Here is a 20,266-nt window from a genome sequence, read left to right as displayed (position 1 = left end):
TTAGTTCATTTACATATGACTTTAGTGCTGTCATTTTTATTTTTTTGTGTGTGTTAACAGTTTCTTTGTTTCACTTAGTTTTTCTGTGCTGAGTTGTTTTTCTTTATATATTACCTTTTCCTCTTTTTCATTGTTGTTCCTTTTGTATTTGCTGAATCTTTATGTTTTTCTTGTTTTTTATTCTGATGTGTAGGATTGTTCATTTCCTTTGTGGTTACCTTAATATTTGTCCCTATTTTTCTAAGTTTAAACCAAACTTTTATTTCTTTATATCACCTTGACTTCTTCATATGAAAGATCTATAACTACATTATTTAGTCCTTTTTTATTTTAATATTGTTACCTTTTACATAATGACACCCCTGTTTCCCTATTTTCAGTGTTTTAGTTTTGATTTATCTTTATGACTTCCGTATATGGGTTGATATCTGATTGTTCTGTCCAGTGGTCTAGTCTTGGGTTGTTATCTGATGTTATTGATTTTCTAGCCAGAGGTCTCCCTTTAGTATTTCTTGCAATTTTGGGTTGGTTTTTGCAAATTCCCTAAACTTCTGTTTATCTGGAAATGTCTTAATTTCACCTTCATATTTGAGAGACAGTTTTGTTGGATATATAATTCTTGGTTGGCAATTTTTTTCCTTCAAGCCTTTATGTATGTCATTCCATTGCCTTCTTGCCTGAATGTTTCTGCTGAGTAGTCTGAGCTTATTCTTATTGACTCTCCTTTGTAGGTGGCTTTTTGTTTATCCCTAGCTGCTCTTCAAATTCTGTCTTTATCTTTGGTTTTGGCAAGTTTGATTATAATATGTCCTGGAGACTTTATTTTGCGATCTATCTTGTGTGGGGTTCGATGAGCATCTTGGATGGATATCTTCTCATCTTTTACAATATCAGGGAAGTTTTCTGCCAACAGATCTTCAACAATTCTTTCTGTATTTTCTGTTATCCCCCACCCTCTGCCCCGTTCTGGTACTCCAATCACTTGTAGGTTATGCCTTTTGATAGAGTCCCACATAATTCTTAGAAATCTTTTATCTGATTTTTCCTGTAATATGTTGGTGTCAAGTGCTTTATCTTCAATGTCACTAATTCTGAACTGACTTCCATTTCCTCAATTCTGCTCCTAAAACTTTCTATTGAGTTCTGTAATTTTGAAATTTTATTGTTAGTCGTCTGGATTTCTGTTTGCTATCTCTCTATGGATTCTTGCAGCCTATTAAATTTGTCATTATGCTCTTCTCTAATCTTCTTACGTTCCTCTAATGCTTTGTCTGTGTGTTCCTTGGCTTGTTCTGCATTTTGCCTGATCTCCTTCCTAATCTCTTAAAGAATTCTGTATATTAATCTTTTGTATTTTACTTCTGGTAATTCCAGGAAGTTCTGTTCATCCAGAAGATTTCCTGATTCTTTGTTTTGGGATCTTGCTGAAGCCATCATGGTCTGCCTCTTTATGTGATTTGATATTGACTGTTGTCTCCTAGCCATCAATAAGTTTTTGTTTTTATTTATTCTATGTTTGCTACTGTGTCCCAGCTTCTGGTTTTGTTTTGTTTTGATATGCCCAAATAGGCTGCTTGAGTGAGCCAGTTTGATTATTAGTGCCTTTGATGCTCTAACGACCTGTCATCAGGTGATTAGAGCTGTTACTAGGTATGTGTGCCCAAGAGTCCATTTACTTTTCCTGTATGGCTTCAGCTCAGGTGCCCATGTAGTCAGTCACCAAATGTGTGGTACAAGCTCTCATTCATAGTCTTAGATGAGCAGGGGTGATTGGTGTAGGCACAGGCATCTGGCTGCAGAAGGGGGTTACATAGTGAGCAAGGCAGGGAACTGACAATCACCCCTGAGTGTCTGTGAGGAAAGTGTGTCCCTGTTTCCTAGAGCACCTAGGTGGGTGGGTTTTGCAGCCAGACTGTGGACACCCAATGCTGTTGGCTATAAGGACTGGGAGGCACCACTTATTCTTGGATTCCTTTTGAGGGTGGCTAGGTTGTGCGGGTGGAGTCGCTAGTCCTCAGGCCCCTGATGTGTGTAGGTGAGGACCCTGCTTAATAGGCAGAGTGGAGTCAAACATCACAAACCTACCTCTCCACCATAAAGCTGAAACAACTGAAGTTATACTGTGCAAATGAGGGCCTCTGCTATTGAAATGGGCCCACACAGGTCTATGCAGGGGTGAAAGGTATTCAGTGTCCATGGACCCCTTATGACTGTGCCTAGGCAAAGGAGCTGTTTCTGTCCTGAGTTCCTGGCTTAGGGGAGCCTGCAGATTATTCTTTCCATTTGTTAATTTGTTCCTTCTCCAAGGCTGGGAGAATGGCTCAGGGTGTGCAACAAGTCCTACTTCCAGCCCAAGGAAAGCAGCTATCACTGAAGCCGGCTTGGAACCCGGTGCAGAGTGGGGAGAGGTCAGGTAAATGGGATAGAGTTTTTTCCCAAAGGGGTGTGTTTTGGTCCACGTGGTAGATTAGATGCATGTACTTATTTTTTGCTGAGAGTGCCACTTTCTGCTGATTCCAGAGGCATGAGGGGACTCTCCACTGTTCAGTCTGTCTTGATGTGGAAAATGCGTCCCAAACACCATTGCTTGTCTCACCTTGCTTGCGCTAATGGATCTGGCTTGCAGCGTGCTGTTTCCCTTCAGGTCAGGTCTGGCAATTCCTCACTGCTTCTGAACTGTCTCTCCCTCCCCCTGCTGCTCAGTTCAATTCCTCAACTTTGCCTTTGATGTTCAGGGCTCCTAGGCTGTCATACATAATTGATTCACTTGTTTTTTGGGGTCTTTGTTATAAGAGGGACCACAGGAAGCGTCTGACTACTCTCCCATCTTGGCTTTGCCTCCAGAATTGAGATTTCTTGAAACATTTTCCTTATTAAAGAAATATTTAAATAAGGACGGGGGAAGCATATATTTTAAAAAAAAGATACAACTTGGCGCTTGTTTCATGTACCATCATGTAAGTAAAGGGGAGAGAAGGAAAACTGGAGAGATTCCAACATGTAAAGCACCAGTTGAGGACAGTGTATGACAGCAGAAGCCCATCCTCTTTCTTATCTCTATTTTAGAAAATCCCAAACTCCAATTACAGTATAAAATTTCCATTCCCACTCACAACAGCAAATCCCTTTTTTACTCTGAGACAAGATACACACAAAGACACATGCAAACACAGGCTGATACACACCCATGCTCCCATCTCAAAGAGAATGTCCCAGAAGGACTTTCCATCATCCAGACTCAGGGTTTTGGCGAAAACCCTGAAGCCTCCACGATGCTGCAGCAGCCCTTTACTTCTGATGTTTTAGGGAGGCTGAGCTCCATCTTTAGGCTGACTGACTTCCCGAGGAAAGAGTAACTTGGCAGTGGGAAGGGCTAGTGCTCGAGAAGTGGGAGATGAAAGAGGCAGAGAGAGCCCAATGGGTGGTTCTCATCCTGGGTGAGAAACAAGAGTATTTTTCAGAGAGGTCCTCTGAGTTGGACTCAGAGTTACTGGGATGGAAAGGGCTTTGCAGGCTCATTAAGGCTGCTGAGGAAAGCAGGCTCCCTTAATGCATTCTCCAGGGATGAAGATAGCCTGGGCACAGGCTGTGGAAGGCTGAGTCCCCCACAGTGATAGATGTATTTGGCTGGCAAGGACTGGGCATGGCTCTGGGTAGAGAGCTCCTGGGGTCAGTTTCTAGCCCTGACTATGCTCCACCCTCTTGCCAGTTTCCTCACCCCCACTGAATGAGAGTCTGGACTCCCTGACCTCACCCCAGGGCACATGGCCAGGAACCTGGAGGGGAAGGGGAGTCAAACAGAGGTAAGGGGTCCCAAAGATGTAGTAGCTGAGTGAAGAGCTACAGCCCCCTTGGCTGAGAGGAGGGAGGGACAGGCAGGTGGCACTGAATCCATGCTTGGATGGCATCCCTTCATTTATTCCTCTGAGATGAACTTTGTGAATGTTCAGTGGACACCACTGGGCAAAGAGCAATTTACCTTAACAAGATCACTCAGAAAATGCTAACATATAAAGTTCACGAGAAAAGCAGAACAGAAAATTGTATACAGTATGATTACAACTATATATACAGTATGATTACAACTATGTAAAAAGACACTTTCTGCAAAAGAAAAATGATCCTAGATGGAAAGAAGGACTAACAGTGGATACCTTTGAATGGTAGAATGTAGGCTGATTAGTTTTCATTCTACCATTCTTTATTTTCCAAAATTTCTATAATGACCATGGATTACTTTTGTAACAGAAACAGCAGTTTTCGCAGAATCCTCTGCCTCTCTCCTCTGCTCCCCTGTCAAGAGGTTTTTCCTTACACCTGAACCACATTTTCGAGTTTCAAATCTATTTCTTGTTTATATGACCTGATCTTATTTTAAACAGGAACTACCTCGTCTCTTCAGTATAAAATCCTCTGTAATCAGAGACACTGTATCCAACCCCACCCTTTTCTTCCCCAGAAAATACTCCTAGATTCTCTAAGCTTTCTTCTTCATTCTGATTCTGCAACCTCAGTCATTTTTACTTAGGGTATTCCAGCTTCTTTTTAGCTACAGGCCTGTACTGTGGCAGGATCATTTGAGCTGGCTTTTGGAGTGGTGTCAGCAATTCACAGGCAGAAAGGCCTCTGGTGGGGGAGGGAGGAGTGTAAATGTCCCTGTGGGAGTGAATTTTCCCACTTTAATATCAAGAGGTAACAAAAATGTTTTACATATTTCATCCTCACAAAGGATTTCCTTATTACTAAAGTTCTCACATCCTTTCCCCATATGGTCACCTAACTCTGCCTTCTTATTTGGAAGCCAGTGTGGTGCCAAGTACATAAGGAATCTCAAAGAATCACAGTGCATCTTACTAAGCAGGATGTGGGTTCTCTTTACATTTCCAAACCTTGGGGCTCAGTCCAGAATATGAAGTCAATAAGTGTCTGCTAATTAATTTGGGGGCAGGAAATGGACCTGCTATTCCAACTTTATCACATCCCCATTGCATCTGCTTTCTTCTTACTATCATTTCTGAACACTTAGTGCATACTCTTTGATAGGTACCTTGTGTTGGACCTGTCAGTGCCTCAGTTGTGTTTGTAATCTGTTTGGGGAGACAGAGAACTAAACCCAGAAAGGGAATTTGCAAGACCAAGCGATCAGTTATAGCTGCAATGGTCCCAGCTAACTGCAGCAGTCAAGGTAGGCTTCCTAGAAGAAGGGAGATGTGAGGGGGGCCTGAAGAGCAAGGGGGCTTGTACAGGTAGAGGGCAGGGAAGGCCAAGGAGGGAAAGGGTGGCCTGGTCAGAAGTGGAGCAGCAGGACTGTCAGAGCATGTTCAGGGAAAAGAAGCAGCTCAGTGATGTCAGTGAGGAAGACTGGGGAGGGGTATTGTGACTGTAGATGTGGGCGCAAAGGGAAGGTCCCCCAGTAGCAGGCAAATTCTCCTTAATGGAATGATCTCTTCATAAATTAATACTCCTCAATCCAGACCTCTTTGTCTGGATTATGTCAAAAAGAGGGGAAGAGGGGATTTCCTACACAATAGTAAGTGTATGAGCACTCTCAATCTCAGGAAAAATGGTCAGTAGATGGAGCTTAGTATTGAGGCCCATGGGTGAGAACTTTGCAATCTCATCCAGGCTCTGTCACTGGAATGGGTAATGCTATGAAGGATTTCCTAGTTCTCTTTTGAGGCGTTTACATCTCTTAGTTCTTTGTCCCTCTTAATACCATCATTATTTAGGTAGGAGTCAAAGAGCTACATTAAGAGCAAGTAGGAAGTAACCAGAGCACAGGCAAGATGCTACTGAGGCAAGATCAAGGTTTCAGTGCTTCTAGTACCACCTAAGGGACATCAGGGCAAGTTAGATAATTTCTCTCAGACTGTGTTTTAACCTGTGAAATGGGTATGTAAAAATATATAGCCTCCAACTTTACAGAAGTCAATAACTCAATGGCAGTAATGAGCAGTACAAATTCTAGTTATTAACAATGACATCTACAATATACAGTCCATTATGTAGATAAGTAGAGGAGTCGATGGACTTTTGAAATATCAAATAATAATAGAAAAAATTAAAAAAAATTTTTTTTTCACTTTTTAGAGGCAGCATACAGAGTCCAAGAGTAAAGGCAGAAAAAGGCAACGGATCCAATTCTATTAGCATTCATCTGACATGCCTTGCCATTGGTGAGGGTGTAGGTGACACTGTTGATGTACGGGTAGAAGTAAGACAGAGGCCTCAGGAAACGGGTGATGGAGTCTGGTTAATTCTGCTGTCTCCCTCCTACAAAAAGACTAGCAACTTCTGCTATCTGGTAGAAACAAGGGTTCTCTCTTGCCTAGGAAGCTGTATGTGTCCTTTTCCAGCTGCCTGTAGTCCCAGCCATGCAGGCCTACTGCAGGTGACTCATCAAGTGGTGCCCAGTGTAACAGAACAAAGAAGTCACAGCCCTTGCTCCAACCGTGACTGGCTGTGTGACCTTGGCCAGTCTGTTTCCTCTCTCTAAAATAGGGACAGCAATCTCTATCTTGTCTACCTCCCAGTAGGACTGAAGGAAATACGTGCAATAAGGGACTCCAGAGCCAGGGGAGTGTGGGGCATGAGATCCACCTTGCTCCTTAGCCTCACTCACCTCTTTGACCCTGTGTAACAGGGGCTGGAGCCAGTCCCTGTTCACCTCACAATGGCTGTCGAGGAAAGTAAGAGTGGTGCCCTGGGCAATGCCAGCACCCTGAATTCGAGATCGGACCAGACCTGCAGTCAGGGACAAATGGTTGAGTGTCACTGTCTCTCCATTGTCCAGCAATACCATGGAGGAGCCAACATTCTTTCCACACACCCAAACACACACACACTACCACCAATCTCCTTCCCACACACACCCAAACCCACTCACACACCACCAATCCCCTCCCCCAACATACACACTCAAACACACACACACCACCAATCCTCTCCCCCAACACATACACTGAGGTCCCTGGTCAGCAAGTGCAGTTTGGACCTACCTTGTCGCTCATTATTGCGGACGCATTTCACCTTGGGAAGCTTGATCAGCAGTTTGCAGTCATCCGCTACAAAGACAAAAGTTATAGTGGGTGAGTGTCTGGAGACCTATTCACACAATGCAACTGTGCACTGCAGGTGAGTCAAAAGAGCAGATGAGCAGCCCTGCCCACTACCCTCCCCACAACTGCAGTGCCCTGTCCTAACTCAGGGATTCTGGGTTTTGTAAGGGGCTGCCTGAACACTGTTATTATACGAGGTGGCCCATTCAGTGCAAAGTGGCCTCAAGTGGGCCTCTTTGGAGTAGGTCGGTCACATAAGGGCACCTACATACTTGCTTAAAAACATTCCAGATGGGAAACTTTGGAATGGTTGCTAGGGGACATATCTTCTTTTCCATAGTTCCTTAAAAGCATAAGCTAAGAGTCCTACTCACTTTAGTAGGGGTCTGGTAATAAAACGATGGGAAACTAGAGAATGGATGAGATCAGTTTTGGAGTTTCTTTTCAGAACTTCTTAACATAGGAGACCACTTTCTTTTCTTTCTTAACATAGGAGACAGCTTTTTTATTAATTTTATTTTATTGCTGTTATTGAGAATATACACAGCAGAACATACACCAATTCAACAATTTCTACATGTACAATTCAGTGATATAGATTACATTCTTCGAGTTGTGCCACCATTCTCACCCTCTTTTTCTGAATTGTTCCTCCCCCATTAACATAAACTCACTGCCCCCCCCCCCAGTTTCCTTTCTAATCTTTCGAGTTGCTATTGTCAATTTGATCCCATACAGATAGATCTTAAAAGAGCACAACGCTCAAGGCAGATATTCTTTCCTAGTTAAGCTAAATTATTGTTCAGTTTTAAGAAAACTTCAGATGTTTTTGGCTGAAGGTTTGAAGATTATCTCAGGGCAATAGTTTCAGGGGCCCATTCAGCCTCCATGTCTTTAGAAAGTCTGGATTCCATGAGAATTTGAAATTCTGTTCTGCATTTTCTCCATTTTGATCAACATTCTTCTATAGAACCTTTGATCAAAATGTTCAGGAATAGCAGCTAGGCACCATCCAGTTCTTCTGGCCTCATGGCAAAGCAGGCAGTTATTCATGGATGCAATTAGCCACACATTCCATTTCTTCCTCTTATCCTTCTTCCTCTGTTGCTTCAGGCAAACTGAGACCAATTGTCGTACCCTAGATAATTTTTTTTTAGATAATAGCTTGCAAGCTTTTAAGCCCCAGGCACTACACAGTGAACTAGGAGGTAGAACAAAAGCACTAAACATGTTCTTAGGCCAATTAACTGGGATGTCCCATGAAACCATGACCTTAAACCTCCAAAACAAAGAGTCAAATCCCATGAGGTTTTTGCTGTACATAAGCAGGTGCTCTTTTTTTTTTTTTGTTATTGTTGTAAATATATCTATCATACAACTGTGTCAATTCAACTTTCTACAGGTGTACAACTTATTGACAGCAATTACATTAATCGGTTGTGCAACCCTACCCTTAACCAATGTGATTTTACCACCACCAGAAACGGAAACTCAGGACTCAATAGGCAATAACCCCACCTTTTTCCTTACCCCCCCCAACCACTAAAAACCTTTGGTCTGTATACATTTGCCTGTTCTTGTCTTTTTCTACAAGCAAGGTCATACGATTTTTGTCCTTCTTTGGTGAACTTATTTTGCTCAGCATAATGTCTTCAAGCTCCATCTATATCGTAGCGTGTATTGAGACTTCATTTTTCTTATGGGCTGAGTAGTATTCCACTGTATGATGTATCACATTTTGTTTATTCATTCATCCACTGATGGGCATTTAGGGCTCCACCTTTTGGTTATTGTTAATAGTGCTGCAGTGAACATTGGTGTACAAGTGTCTGTCTGAGTCTTTGCTTTCAAGTCTTTTGGGTATATACCTAGGAATGAAATTGCTAGGTCATATGGTAATTCAATTTTTCAGTTTTTGAGGAACTGTCACATTGTTTATCCACAATGGCTATACCATTTTACATTTCCACTAGCAAAGGATAAGGATTCCAATTTCCTCACATCCTTGCCAACATTTGTTATATATTTTTTTAATTTTTTTTTTTTAGTGGGAGTGAAAAGGTAAATCGTTGTGCTTTTGATTTGCATCTCTGATGGCTAATGATGTCGAACACCTTTTTGAGTGTTTGGTGGCCATTTGAATGTTCTCTTTGGTGAAATGTCTGTTCAATTCAAGTCCTTGGCCTATTTTATGATTAAGTTATTTCTCTTTTTGTTGTTAAGTTGTTGAAGTTTTATATATATTTTAGTTATACAATTCTTACCGGATATATGGTTTCCAAAGATATTCTCCCAGTTGGTAGCTTGTCTCTTCACTTTCTTGGTAAAGCCTTTCAAAGAACAAGCTTTTAATTTTTATGAGGTCCTATTTATTTATTTTATCTTTTGCTGATTATGCTCTTGTTATTATATTAGATAAGCTAAGCCCAATAGTGTTGCCCTTGCATTTTCTTCAAAGAATTTCATGGTTTTAGCTTGCACGTTTAAGTCCTTAATCCATTTTGAATTTGTTTTTTTGTATGATGTGAGACATGGATCCTGTTTCATTTTTCAGCATGTGGAAATCCAATTTTCCCAACACCATGTATTGAAGAAACTCTTCTTTCCCCATCAAATGGATTTAACTCCCTTGTCAAAAATCAGTTGACCATAGACGTGTGCGTTTGCCTCTGGACTCAATTCTACTCCACTGGTCAATGTGCCTGTTGTTATTACCAGTACCTGGTTGTTTTGGTTACTGTAGTATAAAGTCCATCATGTGTCTGTCAGTTTGTCATATTGTGGTGGCTTGTCTGTTGCTGTGATACTAGATACTTTGCCACAGTATTTCAAACACCAGCAGGATCACCCTTGGTGAACAGGTTTCAGTGGTGCTTCCAGACTAAGACAGACTAGGAAGAAGGACCAGGCAGTCTACTTCTGGAAAACATTGGCCAGTGAAAACCTTACAAATAACAGCAGAACATTGTCTGATACAGTGCTAGAAGATGAGCTCCTCAGGTTGAAGGCCCTCAAAGTACAACTGGGGAGGAGCTGTCTCCTCAAAGTAGAGCTGCCCTTAATGATGTGGTTGGAGTAAAGCTTTCAGGACCTTCATCAGCTGATGTGGCATAACTCAAAATGAGAAGAAACAGCTGCAAACATCCATTAATAATTGGACTCTGGAACATACAAAATATGAATCTAGGAAAACTGGAAGCCTTCAAAAAAGAAATGGAATGCATAAACAACATTCTAGGCATTATGAGCCAAAATGGACTGGTATTGGCTATTCAGAATCAGAATCATATGGTCTCCTATGCCAGGAATGGAAAATTAAAGAGAAATGGTGTCATGTTCATAGTCAAAAAGACCATTTCAAGATCTATCCTGAGGTACAATGCTGTCAGCGATAGAATAATATCCATACACATAAAAGGAAGACCAGTTAATACAGCTATTATTCAAATTTATTCACCAACCACTAAGGCCAAGATGAAGAAATTGAAGATTTTTACCAACTTCTGCAGTCTGAAATTGAGAGACCTGAATTTAGAGACCATCTCAAGAATAGACTTGATGCATTGAATGCTAATGACCAAAGATCAGAGGAGTTGTGGGATGACATCAAGGACATCATACATGAAGAAAGCAAGAGGTAATTAAAAAGACAGGAAAGAAAGAAAAGACCAAAAGGATGTCAGAAGAGACTCTGAAACTTTCTCTTGAACATTGAGTAGCTGGATGAAGTAAAAGAACTAAAGAGAAGATTTCAGAGGGCAGCTTGAGAAGACAAAGTGAAGTATTATAATGACGTGCAAAGAGCTAGAGATAGAAAACATTCTGCATTTCTCAAGCTGAAAGAACTGAAGAAAAAATTCAAGCCTTGAGTTACAATATTGAAGGAGTCTATGGTGAAAATACTAAATGACACAGGAAGCATTAAAAGAAGATGAGAAGAATACACAAAGTCACTGTGCGAAAAAGAATTAGTCAACATTCAGCCATTTCAGGAGATAGCATACAAATTGACAACCAATTGTACTGAAGGAAGAAGTCCAAGCAGTACTGAAGGCATTGGCGAAAAACAAGGCTCCAGAAATTGATGGAATACCAATTGAGATGTTTCAACAAACGGATGCAGTGCTGGAGGTACTCATTCATCTAGCCAAGAAATTTGGAAGACAACCTCCTGGTCAACAGACTGGAAGAGAGCTGTATTTGTGTGCATTCCAAAGAAAGGTGATTCACCAGAGTTTGGAAATTTTCGAACAATATCATTAATATCACAGACAAGTAAAATTTTGCTGAAAGTCATTCAAAAGCAGTTGCAGTGGTATGTTGACAGGGAACTGCCAGAAATTCAAGTCGGATTCAGAAAAGGACGTGGAACAAGGGATATCATTGCTGATGTCAGATGGATCATATCTGAAAGCAGAGAATACCAGAAATACGTTATCCTGTGTTTTATTGACTATGCAAAGTCATTCAACTGTGTGGATCATAACAAATTATGGATAACAGTTAATTGTGCTCATGAGGAACATTTACATAGACCAAAAGGCAGTCCTTTGAATAGAACAAGGAGATACTGCATGGCTTAAAATCAGGAAAGCTGCGTGTCAAAGTTGTATCCTTTCACCATACTTATTCAATCTGTATGCTGAGCAAATAATCACAGAAGCTGGACTATATGAAGAACAAGGTATCAGGATTGGAGGAAGACTCATTAACAATCTGCATTATGCAGATGATGCCATCTTGCTTGCTGAAAGTGAAGACAATTTGAAGCACTTACTGATGAAGATTCAAAGTCCACAGCCTTCAGTATGGATTACACCTCAATGTAAAGAAAACAAAAATCCTTCCAATATCATGATAAAAAGAAAAAATATTGAAGTTGTCAAGGATTTCATTTTACTTGGATCCACAATCAACGCCCTTGAAAGGAGCAGTCAAGAAATCAAACAACACATTACATTGGACAAATCTGCTGCAAAACACTTCTTTAAAATGTTAAAAAGTAAAGACGTCACTTTAAGGACGAAGGTGCATCTGATCCAAGCCATGGTATTTTCAATCACCTCATGTGCACGTGAAAGCTGAACATTGAATAAGGAAGACCGAAGAACTAATGTCTTTGAATTACGGTGTTGGTGAAGAACATTGAATGTATCATGGACTGCCAGAAGAACAAACAAATCTGTCTTGGAGGAAGTACAACCAGAATGCTCCTTAGACACAAGAATGGCAAGATTTCGTCTCACATACTTTGGAAATATTATCAGAAGGGACCGGTCCCTGGAGAAGGACATCATGCTTGGTAAAGTAGATGGTCAGCAAAAAAAATGAAGACCCTCAATGAGATGGATTGACACAGTGGCACAACAATGGGCTCAAGCATAGCAGCAATTGTGAGGATGGTGCAGGACTGGGCAATGTTTTGTTCCACTGTACTTAAGGTCGCTCTGAGTCGGACGGAACCAACTCAACAGCACCTAACAGCAACAAGCTGCACAGCATGTTTTAAAATCAGGAAGTGTGATTCCTCCTACTTTGTTCTTTTTTTTTTTTTTTTAACATTGTCTTAGCTGTTTGGGGCCTCTTACCGTTCCATATAAAGTTGAGGATCAGTTTTTTCATTTCTGTAAAGAAGGCTGTTGGAATTTCTCAGGATTGTGTTGAATCTATAGCTCACTCTTGGTAGTACTGGCATCTTAATAGCATTAAATTTTCCAGTCTGTGAACATAGACACCTTTCCATTTATTTATGTCTTCTTTGATCTCTTTCAGCAGTGTTTCATATTTTCATTGTATAATTCCTTCACATTCGTGGTTAAATTTGTTCTTAGGTATTTTATTCTCTTAGATGCTATTGTAAATGGAATTGTTTCCCTAACATCCACTTCAGATTTCCCATTGTTAGTGCATAAAAACCAAACTGATTTTTGTTCGTTGACTTGTACCTGCTCTTTACAAATTGTTTTATTAGCTCTAGAAGTTTTCTTGCAGACTCTTTGGGACTTTCTATATATATAGGCTAACGAGCTCTCGTGGCACAGTGGTTAAGTGTTCAACTGCTAACCAAAAGGTTGGCAGTTCAAATCCAACAGCCGCTCCTTGGAAACACTATGGGGAAGTTCTACTCTGTCCTATAGGGTCACCATGAGTCAGAATCAACTCGACGGCAATGGGTAGGTAGGTAGGATCATGTCATCTGTGAATAGACGTAATTTTACTTCTTTTCCAACCTGGATACCTTTTATTTCTTTTTCTTATCTTATTGCTCTGGCTAGAGAGACTTCCTTTTTTTTCTAAAGGGTCTGTCCATTGTATCATCCATTGTACAGAGCTGGTTCACTCCCCAACATGCAGGAAAATGTGTCAGGGTGGGCAAGAGATCCATGTTAGGCATTTGCCCTGAATTGCCCTCTACCTTGCCTGCCTGCCCTATCACTTCTTTGGCTCAACTCTCTGGCTTTGAACTCCACATCTTGACCCATCATTTTGATTTTGCTTCATTTGTTTACCAACCTTGGGCTCTCTGGTTGGCTCTAGACTCTAAAGAGCGATATTAAAGACATACAGATCCTATCTTTTGGACCCACATGTTTGCACTCCATGTCTCTTTGACACCCATGGGGTAAGTGCTCTCAGAAAATGAGTCTTTGCTTATTCTTTTTGTTCTCTTTCTCAGGTTTTTAAAAGTTTTGTTTGGCACATTTGCTTTGAAAACTGGTTGTTTCATTAAGGAGACTATTTCTTAGATTTTTGCTTGATCGTTTGGTTATGTAAAAGCTGACAGGTTCACAGACCAGCTGATCCATAATCACATGGAACAGAAATTAACTACATAAGACTGAGTAAATGAAAGGATTACTATGAGTTTTATGTGGGGATATTGCTGATGTTTTGAGGTCCTACTCTCTAGATATAAGAAACCATTCTCCTCTTTTCTCATTTGGTTAAGAGTTACACTTTGTGACTTCTGGTAAACTGCAGTTTAGCGTCCGGATTCGGGCATTTGAAACATTAAAGAGGTAATTCTATTTTCAAAGAGCTCTGGGTCAGTATAAATCACAAAATTCAGGCACGGGTAAACCAGTAAAACCCATTAGGCAGTCATCAGCCCTCATCATGAGTGTTAAAGACTTCCATGACAGGATAAGGTGGTCACAAGACAGGCTAGAGCACTAGGCTGCCTGCTACCTGCAAGCAAACTCTCCCACAACAAAGGTACGCGTTGGTCCAAGCAAAACACTGTCCAAATCCTGCAGTGTTCCTCTTTAGAGTTCTTTTTGTGACTCAGAGAAAACCTGGGAAATAGCACTCTGTTTTGCCAAATTTGCAGGGAGAGGTGAGAGCTCCTGACTTGTTTTATGAAATTCGCGGGGAGAAATAGTAGCTCCGGACCTCTTATTATATAGTTTCTCAATAAAGAATCACAGTGTTGAAATTAAAATCATCAGTAGCTACTATAAAATACTTTCAAATTGAAGGAACTAGTATATTTAAGGTCTAAAGTAGGAGACCAAGTCTCTAGCGAGCAGAATAAATTAAGTTCAAAAAGAAGAAAACCAAAAGCTTGAACCTTAGTGCTTAACATCTTCGATAAATGAGCCTGGATACCCACCTGCTACTGAGACATTGGTTTGAGGTTCATATTAAAAAAAAAAAAACTATAAACCGAATATACCAGAAGAAATTTGGAATCTCAGTGACCGCTTTGAGAAAATGAACTTCCATTTGTGCTGTCTTTTCCTTTTGAGGAACTTTTGCTTGATGCTCAGGTTTTGTCAAAAGATTTAATATTTCTCTATCTGAGGTTCTGGCAAGTTAATAAGTTTTATCTAGAGCCTGCCCCCCACCCCCCGAATTGAGTTGATCTTACCAAAAATTGCTTTATACACATTAAGAAACTAGGATCCCCAAATCCTTGTTTTATGTGGTATTGTATAAGCCTTACAGTTTACATGCTCTTTCTGTATCCTTTTGTCATGAGAACTTGCTTTTACTCTAGAGCATTGTGCCTGAGTTTCTGTCTTGTATCACGTTGGAGGCTATGACTGACAATTGCTGTTTTTTTGTAAGGATGTCTTAAAACCTCAGTTCTTTCTTTTAAATAAGAAAAACTGTGTCTTGTGTCTGTCTTAAAATTTAGACTTTTAATAGCTATTTAGAAAAAAACTTTGATATAAATTGGTCATTTAAAAAGTGCACTAAAAATACGTCATTTATTTAAATTGGTATAACATGGCTTTAAAAAGATATGTTTATGCCAATCTTAGAGACAAAATCTTTCTAAGTAACTTGAGCTAAATATTATAACAAACGTGTTTTATTTAAAGAAAAAGGGATAATTTTGTCTTAAAGTAATCTAGCAGTTCCAGAATAGGAAAAGAGTGGGTAGGACAAGCCCAGAGAGAGAGAAAATAAATAAGGAGAGCAGGGCAGGATCAGACCTCCCCAACTCCCAGTCTCTGAGGTCATATAGCTCCAGAGAAACTTTTAAAAGACTCCTTCCAACTAAGTGGAGAACTTTTTAAGACAAAAGAAAAGAAGAAAAAAAAATGCTGCTTTAATGTAGTTATCAAAAATTGGGTAGATACCAATGATAAAAGAACTTTAAACACATTCTATCTATTGTAGGAAAACTCTAGGAAGACAAAACATAGGAATCACAATGAGATATACCTGAAATAGCATGGAAAAATGTTTCCACTCCTAGCCATAAACTGAGGGTTATATCAATGAATTAGTCAGCTGAGCACAGACTTTGTGATTTACAAAAGCCAGTTGACAAAATATTTAAGGGCTAAAATTAGGGAAAAATATGAAAAATGGTAAAAGTTGAATAAGAACTTAGACTATTTAAACAAACTTTATTTCAACAATTATGTTTTATGATATACAGGCTTAAAATCATTCCCAAAACCTTTTAGGTAACTCTGGAAACCCTGGTGGTGTAGTGGTTAAAATCTACTTCTGCTAATAAAAAGGTTGGCAGTTAGAATCCACCAGGTGCTCCTTGGAAACCCTGCGGGGGCAGTTCTACTCTGTGCTATAGGGTCAATATGAGTCAGAATCAACTCTACAGCAATGGGTCTTAGGTAACTTACTGATATTAATTTGAGTTAATAGACATTTGTCACAATTTAATTTTATGTTCTTTTGTCTTTTATGCCACAAAATTATGTATATGTGTAAAAAACCCAGTGCCGTCGTATACATATGTATATATATATCTGCTAATGGGTGTGTTTGTTTTTGCCATTTTAAAGAGATGCACTATAAGAAATGTGCAACAAAGACAATGTTTAAGAAGTTTATTTAAAAGAAATTTATTTGATAATAGACAAAAGTTTTACTGACTTAAGTTTAATGGTTTAATTTATGAAACCTTTAGGCGCTTTAATGTTAAATGGCATATAAAACAAAGAATTGGGCTTCTTGCTGTTAAAACAACAAAATTTTCTGCAGATTTTGAGTTGAAAGGTTAATTTATTCTTTGTGTAATCTGCCTCGAAGGCAAAGTTTTGGTCTCTCACTAAAATAAGATTCCTGAGTCAAAAATCAAGCCACATAGCTTAAAAAAAAAAAAAGCTAAGGTTTTTACCTTTAAGGTTGTTGGTTAAATAACATAAGTATCGTTTTTCAGTGATCTATAATAATTTCCAAAAAAAAAAATTTTTTTTTTATAATAAATTCCTGACAAGTTTATGGAAAGCCACAAAAAATCGTATAAGGAAAAAGTGCTAAAACTGTTTATTTAATGTTATAAATTACATGGAATATGCTGTCAAAATCAAGAGAAGTGCCTGATTCTGTTTGGGTTAAAATTTATTAGATAGCAAATGCATAATGTTATGTCATAATTTTATTATTATTGCCTTATTGCTGACTTGGTTGCAACTTTATTTATTTATTGAATCTTGCATCATCAAAGTCAATGGTTTGACTGGGGAATTCAAATCATTTACCTATGAATTTTTTTTAAAACTATTCAGGTATTTGAAGATGATATTTTTGGTATGTTCTTGGTATATCCTGACTTTATGGTATGTTTCAAGATTATTATGTATTATATCTGAAGCTCTTTGAAAATAAGGTTAATCATTATATTAAGAAATATTTTTGTCTAAAGCTTTTTTAAACTGACTTTTTTGGCTTTACATCACTTTTGTACTTAATTTATATCAGGTCTTTCATTGTTAAGAGTATTATTTTTGTAAATTAATCATGGCCATATTGAGTTTTGTCATCTTCAGGTAAGTTTTTACTTTGCTGATTTTCTGAAAACTGATTAACCAAAATATCTCAACAAAAAGATGGACTGTATTAGCTTTATGAACAGGACTGTGACTAGACTATGTCAAGATTTCCAGAACTTGTATGTAGAAGCTGATGGGTTCACAAACTGTGGCTGATCCATAATCACGTGGAACAGAAATTAACTACATAAGACTGAGTAAATGAAAGGATTACTATGGGTTTTATGTGGGAATATTGCTGATGTTTTGAGGTCCTACTTTCTAGATATAAGAAACCATTTTCCTCTTTTCTTCTAAATTATTTAACTGATGAGCTTAGATATTGTAACTTTCAAATTAGAAGCTTCTTAGCATAGTTGTAAATATAACTAGTAAAGTGTCTGAAGTTCAAGCTATGATTTTACAAAATAAAACAGCATTAGATTTATGTTTTAAATAGATTAATTAAATAGACAACAGGAGAGGTCCATCCTCTATTACCTTCCTAATAATGTATTCTCTAATGGAATCTTGATTATCACATGTTAATTTTCCTATACCATCTGTTTCCTCTAGACAAACTTTGTGTGCTCATTATGGATATATGTTTTTGTGTGGTGGATCCAACTATACTAATTTAGATAATCCCTTTCCAACTGACAGTGAATTTACTTGGGCAATCTCTTATTTAAATTTCTAGCAAATGCATGGGCAATGCACTTTGGGGATTTTAGGATTACTTTTAGATAGTCATAGTAATGATGTTAGTAAATATTGGAAAGGTAATGTTAAATTGTTACACATTGTAAAATGAGAGTCAGAAGAAAACCCATTGGTCCAACACTCAGGGTATGGTTGGTAGCTTTAATTTTTACTTATATCATAGTTGGAAACCCTGGTGGCATAGTGGTTAAGAGCTATGTCTGCTAAACAAAAGGTTGGCAGTTTGAATCTACCAGGCATTCTCTGGAAACCTTATGGGGCAGTTCTACTCTGTCCTATAGTGTCGCTGTGAGTTGGAATCGACTAGATGGCAATGGGTATAGTAAATTAGAGAAATCTTTAAGAAATTTGTCAATCACTGTCATGGATTGAACTGTGTCCCCCCAAAATATGTATATCAATTTGGCTAGACCACGATTCCCAGTATTGTGTGATTGTCCACCATTTTGTCATCTGATGTGATTTCCTTATGTGTTGTAAATCCTATCACTATGATGCAATGAGGTGGATTAGTGGCAGTTATATTGATGAGATCTACGAGATTAGATAGTGCGGTAAGCCAATTTTGAAATATAAAAGAGAGAAGTGAGCAGAGAGACATGGGGACCTTATACCACCAAGAAAGCAGTGCTGGGAGCAGAGCAAGTCTTTTGGACCTGAGTTTCCTGCACTGAGATGCTCCCAGCCCAAGGAAAGATTGATGACAAAGACCTTCCTCCAGAGCCGACAGAGAGAGAAAGCCTACCCCTGGCGCTGACACCTTGAATTTGGACTTGTAGCTTACTAGAATCTAAGAGAATAAATTTCTCTTTGTTAAAGCCATCCCCCTTGAGGTATTTCTGTTATAGCAGCACTAGATCACTAAGACAATCACTATGGAAATCCTGGTGGTGTAGTGGTTAAGAGCTATGGCTGCTAACCAAAAGCTCAGCAGTTCAAATCCACCAGGTGCTCCTTGGAAACTCTATGGGGCAGTTCTACTCTGTCCTATAGGGTTGCTATGAGTCAGAAGTGACTCAATGGCAATGGGTTTGTTTTTGTTTTTAATAGGACAAATAGCAGGTGAAGCTGCAAATGGGATGGAAACACAACAGCGATCTCTGGTTTCATTAGCCAAGGTGACATGAGATAATAGCGTAGCCTTAGATTTTTTATTAGCCCAAGAAGGTAGAGTCTGTGCTGTAGCAAATACCTCTCATCACATTTGGATAAATAACACAGGAGAAGTAGAACAGGATATACATAGAATTAGACAGAAGCTACTTAGTTATACACTGTAACACCCTTACAAACACCAGATTTAACTATTTAGTTCATAATAAAATTATCTTCTATTGTCTTACACACTTAAGAAGGCCTCGAGCTAAAATGTTGATGTACATTGAGTCTGCTCACTTCAGCAATGTGATTGATAGAAATGTTGCTCTCACTTAAGGTCCTGGTGAAGAACCAGATGGTATCTGGTGGAAAACGAGCGCTGTGAGTTTAAAGAGCCTGCCATGGCTGCAATCTAGGAGCTCAACTAAGTCCAGGTATTAATCATCAACGTATTATCTCCAATTAAATTTAAAAAAATGATTTAAGAAATAATATTGGAGCCATTATTCCATGTCCTTGAGCATAAAAAATGTGACCTAGCTAGAGCTGGACTCACAAAGACACATCAACTGAGCCCTGAAGTATAAAGATAACAGCTAGGACAATCTTGGAAAACATCTTTTAGAGAAACATTTATATAAACAGAACATAAAAACCACTCTTATCTTTTTCTTTTAGCATTTAATAAATAGTTGTAAACCTACTGCATAGGCTAACAATTGCCAAATTTGTTCACACTCCCCTTCTTATGTTGGGCAAGCATTACCCATAATTGCTGTACCTCTCCATCCAACTTACTGGCTAAAAAAAAGAGGGGAACTTACTAAATAAGTGCAATTAGTAAATTAAAACAAAACAAAACAGTATATCAGTGGCCACAAGGAAAGGCCAACTATTCAAGTCTATGTCCAATATTTGCCCCCTCCCAGAGAACAGGTCAAACAATTCTGAGCTAAAAAGAAAAGGAGGGAATAAGACAGAGGTCTCCAGGCTGAGGAAAATTCCAGCACCTCAAGCAGCTTGCTTAGCTCACCCCACAGCTTTGCATTAGAATCCTGTTTCCTTTGCTTGGCACAAGCCATGACTTACATTAAAATACTGATGATGTATGAAGTTATATGTAAATCCCATTGCACCTGTATAGCATGATTAAGAGTG

At 39.0% G+C, this 20,266-nt stretch overlaps 1 protein-coding gene across 2 annotated transcripts in view; it reads right to left on the bottom strand.

Moving 5' to 3' along the window:
* Positions 1-20,266, bottom strand: part of GALNT14 (polypeptide N-acetylgalactosaminyltransferase 14) — a 499,360-nt gene that overhangs the window by 75,017 nt on the left and 404,077 nt on the right. For both annotated transcript variants that reach the window (XM_064277243.1, XM_064277244.1), the window contains exons 5-6: positions 6,999-7,064; positions 6,623-6,744 (exon numbers count right to left, since the gene is read on the bottom strand). In XM_064277243.1, the coding sequence (XP_064133313.1) occupies positions 6,623-6,744; positions 6,999-7,064 (188 nt within the window). The remainder of the gene's footprint in view (positions 1-6,622; positions 6,745-6,998; positions 7,065-20,266) is intronic.

This window comes from Loxodonta africana, chromosome 26 (assembly GCF_030014295.1).
Source record: "Loxodonta africana isolate mLoxAfr1 chromosome 26, mLoxAfr1.hap2, whole genome shotgun sequence".
Classification (NCBI taxonomy): Eukaryota; Metazoa; Chordata; class Mammalia; order Proboscidea; family Elephantidae; genus Loxodonta; species Loxodonta africana.
This window is presented reverse-complemented; position numbering and strand designations above follow the sequence as displayed.